This window comes from Hemitrygon akajei, chromosome 4, assembly GCF_048418815.1.
Source record: "Hemitrygon akajei chromosome 4, sHemAka1.3, whole genome shotgun sequence".
Lineage (NCBI taxonomy): Eukaryota > Metazoa > Chordata > Chondrichthyes > Myliobatiformes > Dasyatidae > Hemitrygon > Hemitrygon akajei.
Window position 1 is genome coordinate 185759878 of NC_133127.1, and position 20893 is coordinate 185780770.

Below are 20893 nucleotides of genomic sequence, written 5' to 3' on the forward strand. Positions count from 1 at the left end.
CTTAAACCATTTCAAAAAGGATTGATAACCATTATATATAAACGGCTATTGAATTTACGAATGATGTCTAATGATAAGGTTAAACGTGCTTGGGAATTGGAACTTCAAGAGTCACTTTCAGATAATCAATGGAATAAAATTTGTCATTTAGTTAACAACTCAACTATCTGTGCTTGTCACTCCTTGATTCAGTTCAAGGTAGTGCACAGGGCGCATATGTCAAAAGATAAACTAGCGCATATTTTTTCTAATATAAATCCCACCTGTGACAGATGCAACACTGAGGTGGCTACCTTAACTCAATATGTTTTGGTCCTGCATAAAGTTAAGTAATTTTTGGAGAGATGTTTTTAGAACGTTATCAAAAGTCATAGGTTTGGACCTACAACCTAATTTATGTACGGCAATCTTTGGGATTATTCCAACAGAAGCAGGAAATGTGGGGGGTTTTTCTTCATATTAGCTTAATACTATATATGATTTTGACAGTGTGTATTCCTTTGTTTGTACTATTATTGAAATATGTATTTGAGATCACCTCTCCTCTGATTTGTATTTATCCTTATTATTTTAAATCAATAAAAAATATTGAAAAGGAATTTGGAAAAACAAGAAATTAACTTTTATTCATTATGTGTTTAATTGCATAACAGTGCTGATGTTTTGCAAAAGTTCAACAAAGCTAAAAATGCTTTGTTGATGATTTTCGTTTGTACTCAGTGTCTGAGGCTTCTCGCTCAAGTCCAACAATAATCAGCCAGTACTGATGGATTCCGGTTGGCCTGATACCATTTCTCCGGGCCCACAATGTCCTGGTGAAACCACTGACTACACCAGATGTGCAGGGAAGTAGCATAAATGGGAATGCAGTAAATGGTTTTTAGTGACATATTGCACTTCATGGTTTTGTATGCCTGAAGCGTGTTGTCAACCAGCTGCAGTTAGTATGGTGCTCTAGAAATTGCTAAGAAAGTTGGCAACAACACCCTTGAATGCCATCCATATGATTTTCCCGGGTCCCACTAGAGGTTCTTCAAATTGTGTCTCATTGATGACCTATTTGAGTAGTGGTCCAACAAAAATGCCTTCCTTAATCTTGGCATCAGTTATTCTGGGAAACATCTGTCTCAAATATCTAAATCCTTCACAGAAATTTATAGCCTTACTAAAACCTGTCATGCCGTGCAGCATCTACCTTGCCTAAGCATGCCCAAACATACCTGGACAAGTTAGAAAACTTTCCAGCTTATGTTGTGGGCAACATTTTAATTGACTTGAATTGTGAATTGAAATAACAAATATAGGCGATTTTAAAAAATGGTGCATTATCGGGAAATTTCATGGTGATTTTCAGGATCAGCAGCCCAAAATCCATTAAGATACATCCCAAAGTATTCAGGGAGCCAAATCTTTGTTCTCCAGTGTTATTGATGGTATTTCTGGTTGCAGTCCCTATTGGAGGCGTGGGATTTTAATTTGAGTGGCATGGTAGCATTGCAGTTAGTGTGACACTATTACAACACCAGCACCCACGTTCAATTCTGCTGCAGTCTATGAGGTGTTTGCCCGTTCTCCTTATGACCATGTGATTTCTTCTGGGTGCTCCAGTTTCCTCCCACATTCCAAAGACATAAGGTTCAATTGGTTAATTAGTCACATCAGTGTAACTGGGTGGTGTGGGCTTGTTGAGCTGGAAGCGCCTATTATTTCTAAATGGATAGACAAATAGGTAAATAAATATTTACACCAAGTAGCCTGAAGTTCTCAACATCTCCACCTCAATAAAATTGATGGACAGAGTTGTCTGTGCCACCCTGCTCCCCAATCAATGGACAGCTCTTCAGCTTAGTTGAGATTGAGGGTGTAATGCATCTTGAATTCCATGAATGTATTATCTCCAAGGAACAAGAAGAAAAAAACAGTTTATCCAAATGGATGTCTTGGTGGCCCCATCATTACCCGGGGACAGATGACCTAATCTGTGCAGAGCAAAGCAGAGATTAATGCTAACTCATTATTAAGCATGAAAGGATTAAAGGATTTGCATATATTTGTCATTTACTCGGAGCTGCCAAGCTCATTTTCTTTGAGCACAGATTATTCTGCTACCTTAGTGTTTTCAACGATTGGAGAATCACACAAGGAGGCCACTTGGCCCATCATAACCAGCCTAATCCCACCATCCAATAGTTGGATCCATAACCTTGCATGACTCCCTGTCTCAAATACACTTTGGATGATAGTGAACGTTTTTGTGGCACATTTACTGATAGACAATTCTCACACATCCGTATATATAATTTCACCACACACTTCAGTTATTATAATTCAAACAATTGCAGAGGGTGTGAAGCCCCTCCAGATGTTGTCAAAGTATCTTCCTTTCCTTAGTAAGTTCACTGCACAAAGAGTGATCCAATCACACACACACACACACTTGAGGGAAGATTACAATCTGTCTCGTACAGAAGTGACAGATTGCAGGTGCCATGTGAGTCTATTATGTTTTAGATGGAGAATCTGCCCCTACACTTCCACCCTCGCTCACCATTCAGGGACCCAAACAGTACTTCCAGCTGAGGCAACAATAGACCTGTGAGTCTGTTGGGTTCTCTGTTGTATCCACTGCAGGCTCCACTACGTCAGTGAGACCAGACATAGATCGGGGAACTGTTTTACCAAGCACCGTCACTCCGTAGCCACAAAAGACAGGATCTCCCAGTGGCCACACATTTCAATTTCACTTCCTCTTCCCATTCCAACATGTCTGTTCACGGCCTCCTCTACTGCCATAATAAGGATGGAGGAGTGGCGCCTCATATTCTGTCTCGGTAGCCCCCACCCTGACCGCAGGAACACTGATTTCAATAGCTTCCGGTTATTTCTCACCCCTCCCCTTCTCTTGTTTTCCATTCCCTTTTCTGAATCCCCTCTCATCCTTTCTCTTCCCCTCACCTCCATCTGGTGCCCTCTCCTTTCTTCCTTTGCATGCTCCATTATTTTCTCCTATCAGACTCCTTCTTTGTTAGCCCTTTTCCTCTTCCACCTATCCCCTCCCAGTTCTTTACTTCATCCCCCCCCCCCTCTGCTACACCCACACACTTTAACCCTCACCTGGCTTCACCTCCCTCCATCCGTTTGGGCCCCAACTCTCCAAAAGGACGTGTTGTCATTGGAGATGGTCCAGAGGAGGTTCACGAGGATGAATGAAGGGGTTAACATATGACGAGCGTTTGGCAGCTTTGGGCCTGTACTCACTGGAATCTAGAAGAATGCAGGGGAATCTCATTGAAACCTACCGACTAGATAGGGTGGATGTGGAGAGAGTGTTCCCTATGGTGGGCGTATCCAGAACTAGAGGGCACAGCCTCAAATTGAGGGGTGACCTTTCAGAACAGAGGTAAGGAGGATTTTTTTAAGCCAAAGAGTAGTGAATCTGTGGAATGCTCTGCCACAGGCTGCAGTGGAAGCCAAGGCCGTGGGTATATTTAAAGCGGAAGTTGATAGTTACCAGATTATGGTCAGGGCACGAAAGGATATGGTGAGAAGGCAGGTGTATGGGGTTGAGTGGGATCCGGGATCAGCCATGATGGAACGGCGGAGCAGACTCAGTGGGCTGAATGGGCTAATTCTGCTCCTATGTCTTATGGTCTTATGTTATTCTGAATCTGCCCCCTTTACTTCAAGTCCTGTTAAAGGTTTTTGGCCCAAAATGTAGGCTGTTTATTCCCCTCGTGAGTTCCTCCAGCATTTTGGAATGGAATGTTGGCCTTTATTACAAAGGGAAATGAGTACAAGAGCAAGGAAATCCTTTTGCATTTGTACAGGGCCCTGGTGAGACCACACCTGGAGTACTGTGTACAGTTTTGGTCTCCAGGGTTAAGGAAGGACATCCTGGCTGTAGAGGAAGTGCAGTGTAGATTCACGAGGTTAATTCCTGGGATGTCCGGACTGTCTTACACACAGAGGTTAGAGAGACTGGGCTTGTACATGCTGGAATTAAGGAGATTGAGAGGGGATCTGACTGCAACATATAAGATTATTAAGGGATTGGACAATGAGGCAGGAAATATGTGCCAGATGCTGGGAGAGTCCAGTACCAGAGGACATGGTTTGAGAATAAGGGGTAGGTCATTTAGGACAGAGTTAAAGAAAAACTTCTTCTCCCGGAGAGTTCTGGGGATCTGGAATGCACTGCCTCGGAAGGCAGTGGAGGTCAATTCTCTGGATGCTTTCAAGAAGGAGCTAGATAGGTATCTTATGGATAGGGGAATCAAGGGATATGGGGACAAGGCAGGAACCGGGTATTGATAGTAGATGATCAGCCATGATCTCAGAATGGCGGTACAGGCTCGAAGGGCCGAATGGTCTACTTCTGCACCTATTGTCTATTTTGTGTGTGTTGCTTGAGATCACCGTCATTATGTGCCACGTTGTATGATGTAGGCGATCGTGGTCTCATGACTATGATTGCTCTTGGCAAACTTTTCTACAGAAGTGGTTTGTCATTGCGTCTTTAAAAGACGGGTGACCCCAACCATTATCAATAGTCCAGAAATTGTCTGTCTGCCGTCAGTGGTCGCATAACCAGGACTTGTGATATACACCAGCAGCTCATATGACCATCCACTGCCTGCTCGGCTTCACGGGACCCTGATTGGAGGAGTTAAGCGGGTGCTACACCTTGCCCAAGGGTGATCTGCAGATTGGGGGAAGCACCTTACACCTCCTTTGGTAGAGATGTGTCTCCACCTCACTACTTGCTTGAGAAGAGGATGAAATTCTTCTGTTGATTCTTCTGAAAATTATGCAGTGACACTGTGCAAAGAAAGAGTGGGCACATGCATGGATACATTTGACTTTATTATAATCCTGTGAAGTTAAATATACTGCCAATACTTTTTCAGAGTTACTGAAAGAACGGAGCCTTGAGTACAGTTCCATCAGAACACACTACAATGCATTGCACCCAAAATGCAGCTGATCGATTGAAGAATTGAGGACCACAGGGAACGTCTGCAGAGGAGGAGTAGAGGTCTAGAGCACATGGGCCAAGATCATGTAGAAAGGCAAGGAAGGTTGATGGGACTAAATGCTTCACTGGTTCTCCATTTTCCTTCTAACTCTTTATCTGCCCTCTGCAATTGCCAAGGAAATTGCTCAACTTAGAAGAGACAACAGCATCCAGATTGCTTTAAAAGAAGAGAAAATAAGCCACCATATTCACCTGCAGTTCACTTGGCAATGTACAAAGTCATAATCTAGAAACAAAACAAGGGCATTCTACCCTAAACACCACTTACTTAGGAAGCTTAAGAAATTCAGCACGTGTTCCTTGACCCTCACCAATATTTATTTAATAATCCTTTATTTATTTAGATGCCGTGCAGAATTAGCCCTTCGAGCCCAGAAACTCCCAATTTAACCCTAGCCTCATCATAGGACAATTTACAATGACCAACTTTGGACTGCGGTAGGGAACTGGAGCACCCGGAGGAAACCCTCGCAGTCATGGGTAGAATGTACAATTTTCATACAGACAGTGGCAGGAATTGAACCTGGGTCACTGGTACTGTGAGGTGTTGTGCTAACCACCATGCTACCTTTTTTAGGTCTATCATGGAACGCCTCCTGTTCAGACACATGACAGCTTGGCATAGCAATTGAATCAGAATCAGATTTATTATCACTTACATCTGTTGTGAAATTTGTCGCATTGTGACAGCAGTACAGCAAAATACAGAAATAATTATTATGAGTTACAAAGGAAATGCTGAAAATAATTACCGCAAAAAGAGAGAGCAAAAAGTGAGGTGGTCTTCATGGTCCATTCAGAGGAGAAGCTGCTTGTAAAATGTTGAATGTGTGTCTTTAGGCTCCTGTAACCCCTCCCTGATGGGAGAAATGAGAAGTGGGCATGTTCTTGATGGTGGGGGTCCTAATGACAAATGCTGCCTTCTTAAGGCATTGCCTGTTGAAGATGTCCCTGACAGTGCCAGTGATGGAGCTGGCTGAGTTTAAAACCCTCTGCAGCTTTTTTTTTTCAATCCTGTGCATTTGCATCCCCACACCAGAAACTACAGAATTACAAACAGAGCTCAACACATCACAAAAACCAGCCTGCTCTCCATGGGTTTTGTCTATACTGTACTTCTCACTGCCTTAGTAAGGCAGCGAATATAATCAAAGACCCCATCCACCCCAGACATTCTCTCTCTCCACTTCTGCCATCAGGCAGAAGATACAAACACCCGAAGCACGAACTTCCAGGCTCAAGGACAGCTTCTCTTCCCATTGTTCGAAAACTACTGAATACACAATACTATTGAAACAGTCCATTTTATTGCTATATTTCTTCACTATTCTTGGTTGGTGCAGCTGTAACGAAACCCAATTTCCCTCGGGATCAATAAAGTATGTCTGTCTGTCTTTATCATACTGGATCTCTAGTACGTTAAGATAGATTCCTGACATCACAATTTGCCTTGCACCTTATTGTCTGCCTGCTATTCACTCTCTCCATCACATGCACATGTGCAATGAAAAACTTACTTTCAGCAGCTTCACGGGCATGTAGCATCATATAGACAACATTCACAAAAATATATACACAGCTTTTACAAGATAGGGCACAATTGGAACAAAAGGAGAACTCTGCAGCCCATTATTTTGAATTTGTTCTGGCTTTTCCCTTGTATTATCTTGTTGTACTGATGCAATGAAATTATCTGTATCGATGACATGCTGAACAAAGTTTTTTTGCTGTATATGTGACAATAATAAACAAATTGACAAATTTCAAACCATTTCATTCTAATCGCCGCATGATAAGAACACCGACAGTGAAGACCACAAATTTCAGAGGTATTTTATTTGAAGAGTTAAGAGCTGTCCGGAAGTGATTCTAATTCAATTGATCAAATTCAACAAAGATTAAGGTGGATGTTGTTCTCACCAATTATAAAAGTCCATAAATAAATATTTCAGTGGTCTTCTTGCACCTTCAGGCATGGATGCTCACTGCCTCACTGCCCCAGTTATGTCCTGTTAACCTGGAAATAATGCAAACAATAATTCACACAACACGAAGCTGCCCGCACTGTGGGACATTGAACCCTGCAATATTATAAAGTTTGACAGTAAAGTGGTCTGTATTTGAAATACTTGTAATTTCATTAAGTCAACAATGTGAGGGGGTCCAGACGAGATTTTAAAGTAGGATACAATGAAGACTTGAAGTGCATCAAAAGTTACGGGTAGAAGGCTGAGAATGAGGTTGAGAAGGATGATGGTCAGCAGTGATAGAATGGTGGAGCAGACTTGAGGGGCCAAATGGCCTTATTTTGCTTTTATTGTCTTATGGTTCACATTGTTTTTGTCCATCTCTGATCGTCACCCAGATATCTTAACAAGGACCACCTTCTCTTTTACTGTGCTCAAACTACCATCACAATACCATCAGTCCTATTATAACACAAAAGGCCATTTGGCCCTTCAGGTATTTACCAATCCCTGGTAGAGCAATCACATTGGTTCTATTCTCCCACTGCAGATTGTCCCAAGGTTGCAAATGCCCGATTTGTGGACATCCTACAAACATGAAACAGTACAGCAGAGTACAGGCCCTTCAGCTCACAATATTGTGCTGATATTTTAACCTATTCCAAGAACAATCTACCCCTTCCCTTCCATGTAACCCTCTGATTGCCTTTCATCCATGTGCTTATCTAAGAGTTTCTTACATATCCCTAATGCCTTTACCACCATCCCATTCTATGTAAAAAAGACCTGCCTGACATCCCCCATATACTTACCTTTTATCACGTTAAAAGTATGTCCTCCCATATTGGCCATTGCCACCCAGGGAGAACAATCTGGATGTTCACTCTATCAATGCCTCTTATCATCTTATACATCTCTATCAAGTCACATCACATCCTCCTCCACTCCAAAGAGAAAAGCCCTCGCTCACTCAATCTTTCCACGCAAGTCATCTCCTCTTCTGGTTTAAGACGGCGCTGGTGAAGCCCAGTGACTACTTACTGGCAGCAAAACACAAAACAAAGAAAACTACCAAACACCTTATTAATAACATTTTACTAATAACAATCACCGCTAACAATGGAGAGGCGTGCAGAGGCTGGTCGAGCGGAGGTGGAGGTGAAGGCGGGGCATGGAAGAGGCAAGCGGGGGTGGGAGCGAGGGAAGTTCTGACTTCTGATCGATTTAAGCACTGGGCCGAATTGGAAAGGTTGGGTATGTGCTGAACTGTGGCGGCAGAGTCCACACCCCAGGGCTGTCCAAGAGCGAGGAATGACCCATTGTTTGGACACTATAAGCACTGGGATAGATTGAAAATGCCAGGGCATCAAGACCAAAGGTGAGGGACGGGCAGGTTCTGCTCACTGCTCTACGCTGAACTGAGGCTGAGGTGATGCCTGGCTTCGCAGCTGTGCTCCCCGTGATGTTTACTCAGCTCTGCTCTGAACTGAGGCTGTGGCCTGCTCCATCCGCAGTGATGCCTAGCTTCGCGTCTTTCATAAAACTTCAGTTCTGAACGCTATTTGCTTACTTCAAATGATAGCATGATTTGTTTTTTCTCCGCGCACTGGCAGTCCTTTTTTAATGGGTTCCTCTGGTGTTTCTTTGTTTTGTGGCTGCCTGTAAGGAGACAAATCTCAAGCTTGTATAATGTATATATACTTTAATAATAAATTTACTTTGAACTCTAATCCAGGCAGTGCCCTGGTTAATCTCCTCTGCACCATTTAAAGGTTCCACATATGAATGAGCTGCCACACTAAAATTCAAACGTCCAATGTACATTCTATTTCCATCTCTCCCTCCGCTTCTTGTGATCGTTCTTTATCACCTGTCTTGCGATGCCACTCATCACAATTGGTTCATCCTACTTACAAACAAGAGAAAACTGCCAGATGCTGGAAATCCAAACAACACACACACAAACTGCTGCAGGAACTCAGCAGGCAGAGCAGCAGCTATGGAAAAGAGTATAGTCAACGTTTCGAGCCGAGACCCTTCATCAAGTCTAGAAAAAAAAAAGATGAGGAGTCCAAGTAAGAAAGTGGGAGGACAGGAGGAAGAATCACAAGGGGATAGGTGAAACTGGGAGGAGGGGGAGGGGTGAAGTAAAGAGCTGGGAAGTTGATTGGTGAAAGAGATACAGGGATGGAGAAGGGGGAATCTGATAGGAGAGGACAGAAGGCCATGGAGGAAAGAAAAGGGTGAGGAGCATCAGAAGGAGATGTGGGGACATTACCAGAAGTTTGAGAAATCGATGTTCGTGCCATGAGGCTGGAGGCTACCTAGCTGGAATATAAGGTGTTGATGCGGCCTCATCGTAACAGTAGAGGAGGCCATGGACCGACACGCTGGAATGGGAATGAGAAGTGGAATTACAATAGTTGACCACTGGGAGATAGGGTACGTTCATCCTACACTTCTGTGGCCTAAAGATGAGGGACATGTGCACGATGAACCTAGATCCTCTGTCTACTTAACTACCGACCTGAATGTATTCGTCCACACAACAGGAAGCTGTGCTGAGGCACCCACAGCTGTTAGCTGGTCCTCGGTTAGTACCAGAGAGCTAACGTCATGTAACATGGCACATAATGAACAAATTATGACACCACCACCAACTTTTGTATCATCAGCAAACTTACTAACACACCTTTCCACTTCCTTATCCGGGTGATTTATTAAAATCACAAAGAGGATGGGTCCTGGAACAGAACTCTACGGAACACCACTGGTAACCGTCTACATTAATGAAGAGGACCATTTGATGGCTCTGGGCCTGTAGTCACTGGAGTTTAGAAGAATAGGTGCCAGGGGCGGGGGTGGCATCTCATTGAGAATAATAGAATCCGACAATGAAAGTGTCAGCGTGTGAGGAGCATTTGATGCTTCTGGGTCTGTACTCTCTGGACTTTAGAAGAATCAAGAGGGATCTCACTGAAAGCTATCAAATATTAGATAGGGTGGACATGGAGAGGATGTTTCCTGTAGCGGGGGAGCCTAGTACCAGAGGGCATAGTCTCTGAATTTAAGGACATTCCTTCAGAACAGAGGTGAGGAGGAATCTCTTTAGCCAAAAGGTGGTGAATGTGTGGAATTCATTGCCACAGGTGGCTGTGGAGGCCACACCATTGAGTATTTTTAAAGCAGATGTTTTTTTTAATTTCTTTTTTACTTTAGCGATACAGTGCAGAATAGAGACTTCTGGCCCTCTGAGCCGCACCTCCCAGCAATCCCCCAAAAACCTGATTGAACCTGATCCTAATCATGGGACAATTGACAATGACCAGTTAATCTGCCGGGTACATCATCAGACCGCGGGAGGACACCAGAGCATCCAGAGAAAACCTATGCATTCCTCAGAGAGGATGTATAGACTCCTTACAGAGGACACCAGGATTGAACTCTAAACGCCGACGCCCCGAGCAGTAATAGCTGTAATAGATCCTTGATTAGTACAGCCGTTCTTGGGAAAAGGCACAAGAATTGTGTTGAGAGGGATAATAAACAAGCCATAATGAAGTGGCAGAGCAAACTCGATGGGCTGAATGGCCTAATCTGCTCCAATTATCTTATGGTCTTATGGGGGAAGAAATCAAAAGTTTCACTGTTTCAATCAGGACAGTCTCGAGTAGACTTCAAATATCTTTTAATGCCACGTGGAAGAAGAGATGGAGTGCACTTTGCTTAAGAACTAATTCAGTGACGGGACTCTCCAAGTGGTGGATCTGAGGTGACGTTTGCTTACTTTTCCACCGAGGATCAAATCACACACATCTGGTTAAAGTGCAAAGTGGCCTTGACACCAGGACTCTGTGGCAACACCTGCATGTTCTCCCCAGCACATCCATTAGACCAAAAGACCTAAGAACAGAATTAGGCCATTTTCTGCTCTTAAAAATGGTGACTGACCAAAAACATGAGCGTTGTTTCTCGTTCTGCAGGGCCAGTCTGAGCAGTTAATCACTTCCACCTTCATTAACTGTTACCCCCATTTTGGATGGACCATAAGACCATTAGACATAGAAGAATTATGACATTTGGCCCACCGCAGCTGCTCTGTCATTCCATCATCAAAGATCCTCACCACCCCGGCCATGCTCTTTTCTCGCTGCTGCCAGCACACGAGCCTCAGGACTCACATCACCAGGTTCAAGATCGATTAGTACCCCTCAACCATCAGGCTCTTGAACAAAAGGGGTTAACTACATTCATTCTATTTCTGGTGTTCCCACAACCGATGGTCTCACTTTAAGGCCTCTTTATCTTGTTTTTTCATGCTCTCATTATTCATTCCTATTTATTTATATTTGATTTGCACAGTTTGTTGTTCATTGATCATGTTTATAGTTACTTTCGTTTTGCAATATTTTTATTAATGTCTTACAGAAAATACAGGGTACAGTAAGATATATAATATATAATGATCACAATATATTGAAATCACAGATGAAGTGTTATTACTCCATATCCATATAGATTAAATTTAAACATAAAATTGAAAAGGAATAATTTTATTATACAAAAAATCTAAACCCACTACCAGAAAAAAAACAGCTGTTCGGTTAAAAAAAAAGAGGAAAAAATCCTTAACATACAGTAAAATTTATTATTAGCCAAATGTTTACAGTTACTGTTCTATAGATTTCCTACGTCCACAGGAAGAATCTCAGGGTTGTATGTGGTGACGTGTATGTACCTTGATAATAAAATTTACTTTGAACTTTGGCCCACTGAGCCCCCCCCCCCCCCAGCTCAATTACTAATCCGTGCATGTTTGGACTGTGGGAGGAAATTGGAGCACCTGGAGGACACCCATGCAGTCACAGGGAGAAACTACAAACTCCTTACAGACGGTGGTGGGAATTGAACCCAGGTCGCTGGTGCTGTAATACCATTATGCTAACTGCTGCACTGCAGTGCTCCCCTATTGTGGCCATCAGCCTCCATCACCCTATCATCTGAATTCTTCTTCCCATTCTCACTTGGTATTCCTCGCTTTCTGAATGAAGCATGAACTCGAGAAACGGCTCCCTGCTGTCAAACTCGATCAGTCGTTGCTTTGTCTAACTTCAGCAATTTCAGACAATGGGTTTGCTTTTCCTGTTTTCACCAGTCATCACCTTTTGTCCTTTTCCCCATTTCTCATTCAATTTCAATCCTCCACTCTATCACACACCCTCGTGTTCACTTCGCTCCCAGTTACGCCTGTCATCTGTTAATTGCAACTCCCACCTTAAGAATGGTAGGCTGCTTCGATCTTCATATTGTACTACTATTTCAAAGTTCAGAGTAAATTTATTAATGAAGTACAGATATGTCACCATATAACCATGAGATACATTTTCTTGTGGGCATACCCAATAAATCCATAATAGAATCAATGAAACACTACACCAACTTGGGTGTTCACCAAGGTGAAAAATACAACAAACTATGCAAATACAAAAATAAAGGAATGAATGAATGAATGAATAAATAAATAAACAAGCAAGCAAGCAAGCACTAAATATCGAGAACATGAGATGAAGAGTCCTTGAAAGTGAGTCCATACATTGTGGGAACATTTCAATGATGAGGCAAGTGAAGTTATCCCCTTTGGTACTACAGCCTGATAGTTGAGGGGATATGGATTTCTGCTTCCAATTAAAATCTGACTACCACAGTAAGACCAAAACACATATGAGCGAATTAGACTATTTGGCCAATCAAATCTGCTCTACCATTCAACCATGGCTGACTTAGGGGTGGCAAGGTAGCGTACTGGTTAGTACAGTGCCTTACAGAGCAAGCGACCCAGGTTCAATTCCCATATGTTCTCCCTGTGACCATGTGGGTTTTCTCCAGGTGCTCCGGTTTCCTCCCACAGTCCAAAGATGTACTGGTCGGTAGGTTAATTGGTCATTGTAAATTGGTCATTGATGAAGCTCAGATTAAATTAGGGGATTACTGGGTAGCGAAGCTCAAAAGGCCTATTCTGCACTGTATCTCAATAAATAAATAAATACTCCTTCAGAAAATCGTTAGAACCATAGAACATTACAGCACAGAAACAGGCCTTTTGGCCCTTCTTGGCTGTGCCGAACCATTTTTCTGCCTAGTCCCACTGACCTGCACCTGGGCCATATCCCTCCAAACCCCTGTCATCCATGTACCTGTCCAAGTTTTTCTCAAATGTCAAAAGTGAGCCCGCATTCACCACTTCATCTGGCAGCTCATTTCACACTCCCACCACTCTCTGCGTGAAGAAGCCCCCCCAATGTTCCCTTTAAATTTTTCCCCCTTCATCCTTTACCCATGTCCTCTGGTTTTTTTTTCTCCCCTTGCCTCAGTGCAAAAAGCTTGCTTGGATTCACTCTATCTATACCTATCATAATTCTATATACCTCTATCAAATCTCTCCTCAGTCTCCTACGCTCTGCGGAATAAAGTCCTAACCTATTCAACCTTTCTCTGTAACTCAGTTTCTCAAGTCCCGGCAACATCCTTGTAAACCTTCTCTGCACTCTTTCAACCTTAGTAATATCCTTCCTGTAATTAGGTGACCAAAACTGCACACAATACTCCAAATTCGGTCTCACCAATGTCTTATACAACCTCACCATTACATTCCAACTCTTATACTCAATACTTTGATTTATAAAGGCCAATGTACCAAAAGCTCTCTTTACGACCCTGTCCACCTGTGATGCCACTTTTAGGGAATTATGTATCTGTACTCCTAGATCCCTCTGTTCTACTGCACTCCTCAGTGTCCTACCATTTACCTTGTATGTTCTACCTTGGTTTGACCTTCTGAAGTGCAATACCTCACACTTGTCTGCATTAAACTCCATCTGCCATTTTTCAGCCCATTCCTCCAACTGGTCCAAATCCCTCTGCAAGCTTTGAAAACCTTCCTCACTGTCCACTACACCTCCAATCTTTGTATCATCAGCAAATCTGCTGATCCAATTTGCCACATTATCATCCAGGTCATTGAAATAGATGCTAAATAACAATGGACCATTCTGCTGCTTTCTCACCGTAACCTTTGATGGTTTACTAAAGGAAGAACCCATCATAATCTGCTTTAAATATAGCTAATGAAGTGACCTCCACAGCCATCGGTGGCAATAAATTCCACTGATACACCATACTATGGCTAAAAAAATTCCTCCTTATTTATGTTCTAAAGGTCGTTCTTCCGTTCTGAATAAACAGATGAACTGTTGACCGTCCACTTCTCTCCAATGGTGCTGCCTGACCCAGAGTTCCTCCAGAATTTTGTAAGCTGAACTTTCTTGATGCTTTGTATAAGTTTGAGAGATAGTTAGCTGCACTGCCTACCCACTTAATACACATTTTACCTGGAACATTTTTCAGTTCTTGAAAATGCTCAACAACCTAAAACATTAGCATTGTTTTTCATTCTGCAGAACCTGCCTGAGCAACTAATCACTTCCATCCCTTTCATTTACTCGCGCCCCACGACCCAATTTCAGATAGACCATTAGACATAGAAGCAGAATTAGGTCCTTCACCCATCCAACATTTCATCGTGGCTGATTCATTTTCCCTGTCAATCCCATTCTCCCGCCTTCTCCCCATAACCTTTGATGGCCGTACTAATCAAGAGCCTATTAACCTCTGCTTTAAATATACTCAATGATTTGGGCTCCATAACCGTCTATGGCGAGCTAGAGAAATTCCTCTTTAGCTCTGCTCCAAAGCATAGCCCCTGTTGGAGAAACACTGCTACACCTGTAACTCCATACATACCCCAAGCATCTTCTCACTAGTCCTGCTGAGAATTATACAGATCTTTCAGCATTTCTGGTAACACAAAAAGAAAATGATTAATGTAAGACAGTAAGTTGCTTGTGTCTGGGTCATTTGGTTACATCAGAGGTTTTCTTCTGTATTGCCCCCTCCCGATGTTCTATCTCACATTGTCTCACTCACCTCCTGTATATCGTTCTTGACTGACTCCACGGGGGCGGATCACAGCTTCACTGAGTTGTGTAACGCTCACTCTGAAGTTTGTTTCTTTCTTTAGTCACCAAAGTAACAGAGCACAGTGACAAAGCCAGTGTTAAAGGGCCTGGGTTCCTGTGCTAGATGCTCTATGACTATGACATCATCGGCTAAAGAGTAGTTCCTGTTCTGTACTGTTCTACGTCCTAAAATCTCATTGTGAGAAATGTGAAACTCATTCTCTATTTAAATTTTTCCACCATCAGCCATAATGCCTTCAGCCACCAATTCTCAGAAATCTAAATTCCCATGTTATTCCTTCCCATTTTAATTTTCTTCTTTAAAATACTAATTCTAACAACTTTCTACTGGAGTACCTCCAAGAGTGTCCTGTCGGGCTGCATCTTTCTCTGGTATGGAAGCTGCAAGGCATCGGACTGTAAATCCCTGCAGAGAATACTAAAGACTGCCGAGAGGATACCCGGGGTCTTCCACCCCCGTATTTGTGACATTTACTGACAGTGTTATAAACTGTCCACTGTCAAGGTTGTCAAGCTGAGGAGTGGTATTGGGGACAAGCTCCCACTACCTAGAAATTCTCCTCACAGCATGCGCCTCAAATAGCCTCTGACAAACAAGTACAACTTCCTGGCCTTCTCGTGTGGCTTAGCCTCTAAGCCTGGAGGAACTGTTTCTACTGACAGGAGAAGGGGTGAAGGTGGGTCCTGGTGCCTTAAAACCAGTGCTTTGGGTAGATGGAGCTTGTCAGCCTGGGAAGTCAGTCCATCTAAGAGAGGGAAAACTCTGATTTCAAACCTCCGCTGCCTTGCGGCCATACCCACTCATGGGAGAGGCTTCCGGAGTAAACCCTGAGGACAAATCCGGAGCTGGAGTCCCTAAGTCAGTCCGACGTTGCCTTCAACCTCGTTCTGGCAACTCCTGCGACGACACTGGTGCCAAGCTGTGTCGGCCCTTGCCCTTCCCTTGGACAACATCGGTGTCGTGGAGAGGGGAAACTTGCTGCATGGGCAACTGCCATGCTTCCATACAACCTTTCCCAGTCCTGTGCCCTGGAAACCATTCCAGGTGCAGATCCATGGTCTCGCGAGACTAACGGAATGCCACCAGTATATATGAAAGGCATTGTTGAGGATCCCTAGCACCCATCCCACAATCTCTTTGACCCACTACTGTCAGGAAGGAGGTACAGGAGCATCAGGACTAGGATTGTCAGAATGGGCAACAGCTTCTTCCCTCAGACTGTGAGACTAATGAATACCCTGCCACCCCAGAGATCTCATCATTCAGACAGTGAGGTGTTTACTGGATTGTTTATGATTTACTGTTCACCTATGCTGCACACTGCATGCATTTTAAATTATATTTCATTAATTTATTTTTGATAATATTTTGTTTTATGTGCTGTGAGTGATACATGTTTTGTGGGTGTATGGTGGTCCAGTGGATCACTGTTTCATTTGGCTGTACATATGTACGGTCAGATGACAATAAACTTGAACTTGAACTCTTTGTCACCTCGCTGTTATAAGCCCGCGCTCTCCATCTTACCATAAAAACACCACTTGTTAATCCAACACCCACAAGCAAGCATTCAACGGGACAACTTCCTGTTAGTTTGCTCAGTAACCAAGTAAAGCACGTGTTACACAAAGAAGCAGGAGGGCACAACAGAGCAGTGTGGCTGCCTCGCTGATTAGTGACCAAGGTTCGAATCTGACCACAGGCTGGTGAGTAACTCAGCTCCGGTTCAGTTGTGTGGTTGATGAACTGGGTACTGGGGAGTTTATGGGCAAGCAAGAGAGAACAGAGAAACAAATGGGGAAATGGGATTGATCTGAGAGCTAGCATAGGCTCGATGGGCAGAAGTACCTTCTTTGTCATGAGCAAAGCATAAGAAAAATATAAATCAAAATCAGAATCAGGTTTATTATCACTGACGTGCTGTAAAATTTGATGTATTGTGGCAGCAGTACATTGCAGGACATAAATTTATATAACTGACAATAGATGAATAAATGAATAAATGCAAAAATTAGATCGAAAGGTAAATACATACTGCTAAATAAAAAGAAGTGAGGTGGTGTTCATGGGTTCATGGACCATTCAGAAATCTGACGGCAGAGGGGAAGAAGCTTGTCCTAAAGTGTTGAGTGTGTGTCTTCAGACTCTTATACCTCTTCCTTGATGATACCAATGAGAAAAGAGCACAGTCAAAAGGCAAGGGTCCTTAATAATTGACGCCACTTTCCTGCAGTACCAGTAAATGCAAGTTAAAGGATAGATTTGTTTTCAATGCAAGGCCATGATTAAGTGTTGTCTTCTTCTGCATGGCTAATTGGGACTGTCACCTAATCTGTCAATGGGATGGGTTGGGCTACCAATGCTCTCTCTGGTGTAAAGGTGAGGGGCTGAGTGAAATGTCTGTCTGTGCCGACCCCGTCAGCCAAGTCCACTGGGAGGCCAGATGGGCTGCATCAGAAAAGCAGCAGCCAACACCCGAGTTCAGGAAGCAACACACAGAAGCAGAGGTCACAATTAAAACACACACGCACGTATGTGTACACCCACAAATACACCCACACCGATGTGTGCAAACACATGAACACACATACACACGTGCGCAAACACACAAATATACAAACACTGATGTGCGCACACACGTGGACACACTTGCAGACACAGGCCAAGACCACATGGACACAAAAACATCCCTTTAGAACAGAGATGAGGAGAAATTTCATTAGCAAGGGAGTGGTGAATTTGTGGAACTTATTGTCAAAGATAGTTGTGGAGGTCAAGCCTTTGGGTATATTTAAAGCAGGGGCTGATAGATTCCTGATTAGTAGGGTGTCAAAGGATATGGGGAGAGGCAGGAGAAAGTAGAAGATTGAGAGGAGATTTGATAGAGGTATATAAAATTATGGGGATGCAAGCAAAATATGTTAATGCAAGCAGGCATTGTCCACTGAGGGTGGGTGGGGTGACAACCATAGGTCATGGGAGAAGGGCAAAAGGTAAAATGCTTTAAGGGAACATGAGGGGAAACTTCTTCACTCAGAAGGTTTATGAGAGTGTGGAACAAGCTTGCAGCACAAATGGTGCATGCGAGTTCGATTTTAACTTTCAGAAGTTTGGAGAACAACATGGATTGTAGGGGTATGGAGGGCCATGGTTCTGGTGCAGGTCGATGGGACTAGGCAGCATAGATGGTTTCAGCATGAAATAGATGGGCCAAGTGGCATGTTTCTATGACTCTATAACTCTAATGAGGTTGAGAGGGAGAATAAATTAGCCACGATGGAATAGTGGAGCAGTTTCCATGGCTGAATGGCCTAATTCTGCTCCTATGTGTTATGGTTTACACACACACACACACACACACACACACACACACACACACACACACACACACACACACACACACACACACACACACACACACACACACACACACACACACACACACACACACACACACACACACACACACACACACACACACACACACACACACACCAGTGAGCTGGAGGATCCTTGTAAGAACAGGTCAAACAACTTCACCCATTAAACTGAAGCATATCTTCTTGAAGTGCTCTGATGCCCCGTCTAGGATGGTCATCAGGAGTTTGCTGAAGAGGTCGGTCTCTGCTGGAGAGTCCTGATCTGGAAAGACTTTAAACAAGCCAACTGACTGTTAACAGCTCCACAAATGTTTGTCGATATAAAACCATGTTAAAAGATACTGCAAAACAAATATATCGTATATACATAAACAGTAATGAATGACACTAGAGCAACAAGCTCTAAACGTGCAGCCAACAGGTCATGTTGTTTGTGAACACAAACAACACATTTCACCGTATGCTTCAATATGATGAACAAACTTGAACTTTGAATCTTGAGAACTTCTCTCTTGATAATCAGGCAGTGAAGCAATGAAGTTTCACTGCCTTTCCAGCCCTGAAGAAGGGTCTTGCCCCGAAACGTCAACTGTTTATTCCTCACCATAGATGCTGCCCGACCTGATGAGTTCCTCCAGCATTTTGTGCGTGTTGCTCATGCTTAGGACGGCACGGTAGCGTAGTCATTAGTACAACACTTTACAGGGTTCAATTTCCGAAGCTGCCTGTAAGGACGTTGTATGTTCTCCCTGTGACGTGTGGGTTTCCTCTGGGTGCTCCGGTTCCCTCCCAGAATCCAAGGACATACTGGTTGGTATGTTAATTAGTGAAAGTAAATTAGGCTTGGATTAAATTGGGGGATTGCTGGGCAGCACAGCTCAAAGGGTCAGAAAGGCCTATTCCATGCTCTATCTCGATAAATACATAAATAAACAACTTAAGGAATCATTGGAGTTAAAAGCACTGTAAATGACTGTTATACCTGTGTAAATTACCACTTGAAATTGAATCAAAGGAGAGCTGATGATCATGTCTGGGAGAAATGTTACTGATGAGGTAATGGGAGATAAGGAGGGTGAGTAGGACTAATGGAATAGCTTCCCTAGGAGCCATCAGCAATCTGGTGAACAGAATGGCCGCTTGTGTCATTACAAGTGTCGGAAAACCATTAATGTGCGGCCTGGTTCCTTTGCAAGTCACAGTAGTGCACAAAATGGACTAAGGATTACCTTTAGACTTGGTCTTGTCAGGCTTGTAATCACTATTTATGACGTGTTCTAGATCAGAATCATCAAAATCACCACCTGTTGTATGAAAAGAAAACAAGACAAAATGATCAAAAGAGAGGAAGTAAAGATCTGTAATTCTGAGCTCCAGCTCTAAGTATTCCTTTGGTTGGTACTGTTGATGAGTCACTGCTTCCTTTAACTACATTCGGCCTTCCCCTCTGAAATGCTCCACCATTCTGCAGCGAATTTAGCTGAAAACCTGAGAGATGTCTGCATCCAGTTGTTGGGAAAAGAGCACGTGAGGCACTGGATTCTGTTCACATTCACTCCCAAAATTTGTACAACCAGCAAGCAATACCTCAGCAAGAATTTAGTCCAAATTGTCGCAAACTATTCCTGTTTTATTTTCTTCTGCCTAAGCTTTCTATCTTCCCTTAAATCCAGTAAAGAGAGAGGTTTTGAAAAACTTTAAAGCTCTGAAAATACACTCAGTGGCCATTTTCTAAGGTACAACTGTTCATTAATGCAAATATCTAATTAGAAAATCATGTAGCAGCAACTCCATCTATAAAAGCATGCAGACAAGGTCAAGAGGTTCGGTTGTTCTTCAGATCAAACATCAGAATGGAAAAGGAATGTGACTGTAGAATGATTGTTGGTGCCAGACAGGCTGGCTTCAGTATCTCAAAATCTGCTGATCCCTTGGGATTTTCATATTCTCTGAGGTTTACAGAGAATGGTGCAAAAAGTAAAGACATTCAGTGGGCTGCAGTTCAGTGGGCGAAAACACCTTGTTAATGAGAGAGGTCAGGGGAGAGTGACCAGACTGGTTCAAGCTGACAGGAAGGTGACAGTAACTCAGATAACCACATGTTACAACAGTGGTGTGCAGAGGAGTATTTCTGAATGCACAACGCATCGAACATTGAAATGGATGGGCTATAACAGCAGGAGACCATGAACATACAGAAATATTCTCAGTGACCACTTTGACAGACAGACAGACATACTTTATTGATCCCGAGGGAAATTGGGTTTTGTTAGAGTCGCACCAACCAAGAATAGTGTAGAAATATAGCAATATAAAACCATAAATAATTAAATAATAATAAGTAAATTATTCCAAGTGGAAATAAGTCCAGGACCAGCCTATTGGCTCAGGGTGTCTGACACTCCAAGGGAGGAGTTGTAAAGTTTGATGGCCACAGGCAGGAATGACTTCCTATGACGCTCAGTGTTACATCT

General features: G+C 43.1%; 1 protein-coding gene across 3 annotated transcripts in view; it reads right to left on the reverse strand.

Annotated features, from left to right (window-relative positions):
- Positions 1 to 5663: 5663 nt before the first annotated feature.
- The window catches only part of LOC140727036 (uncharacterized), an 85714-nt gene continuing 70484 nt past the window's right edge, over positions 5664 to 20893 (reverse strand). For all 3 annotated transcript variants that reach the window (XM_073044208.1, XM_073044207.1, XM_073044206.1), the window contains 4 exons: positions 19649 to 19723; positions 18580 to 18690; positions 14803 to 14856; positions 5664 to 7052 (listed from right to left, as the gene is read on the reverse strand). In XM_073044208.1, coding sequence (XP_072900309.1) covers positions 14819 to 14856; positions 18580 to 18690; positions 19649 to 19723 — 224 coding nt within the window. In that variant the 3' untranslated portion in view covers positions 5664 to 7052; positions 14803 to 14818. The remainder of the gene's footprint in view (positions 7053 to 14802; positions 14857 to 18579; positions 18691 to 19648; positions 19724 to 20893) is intronic.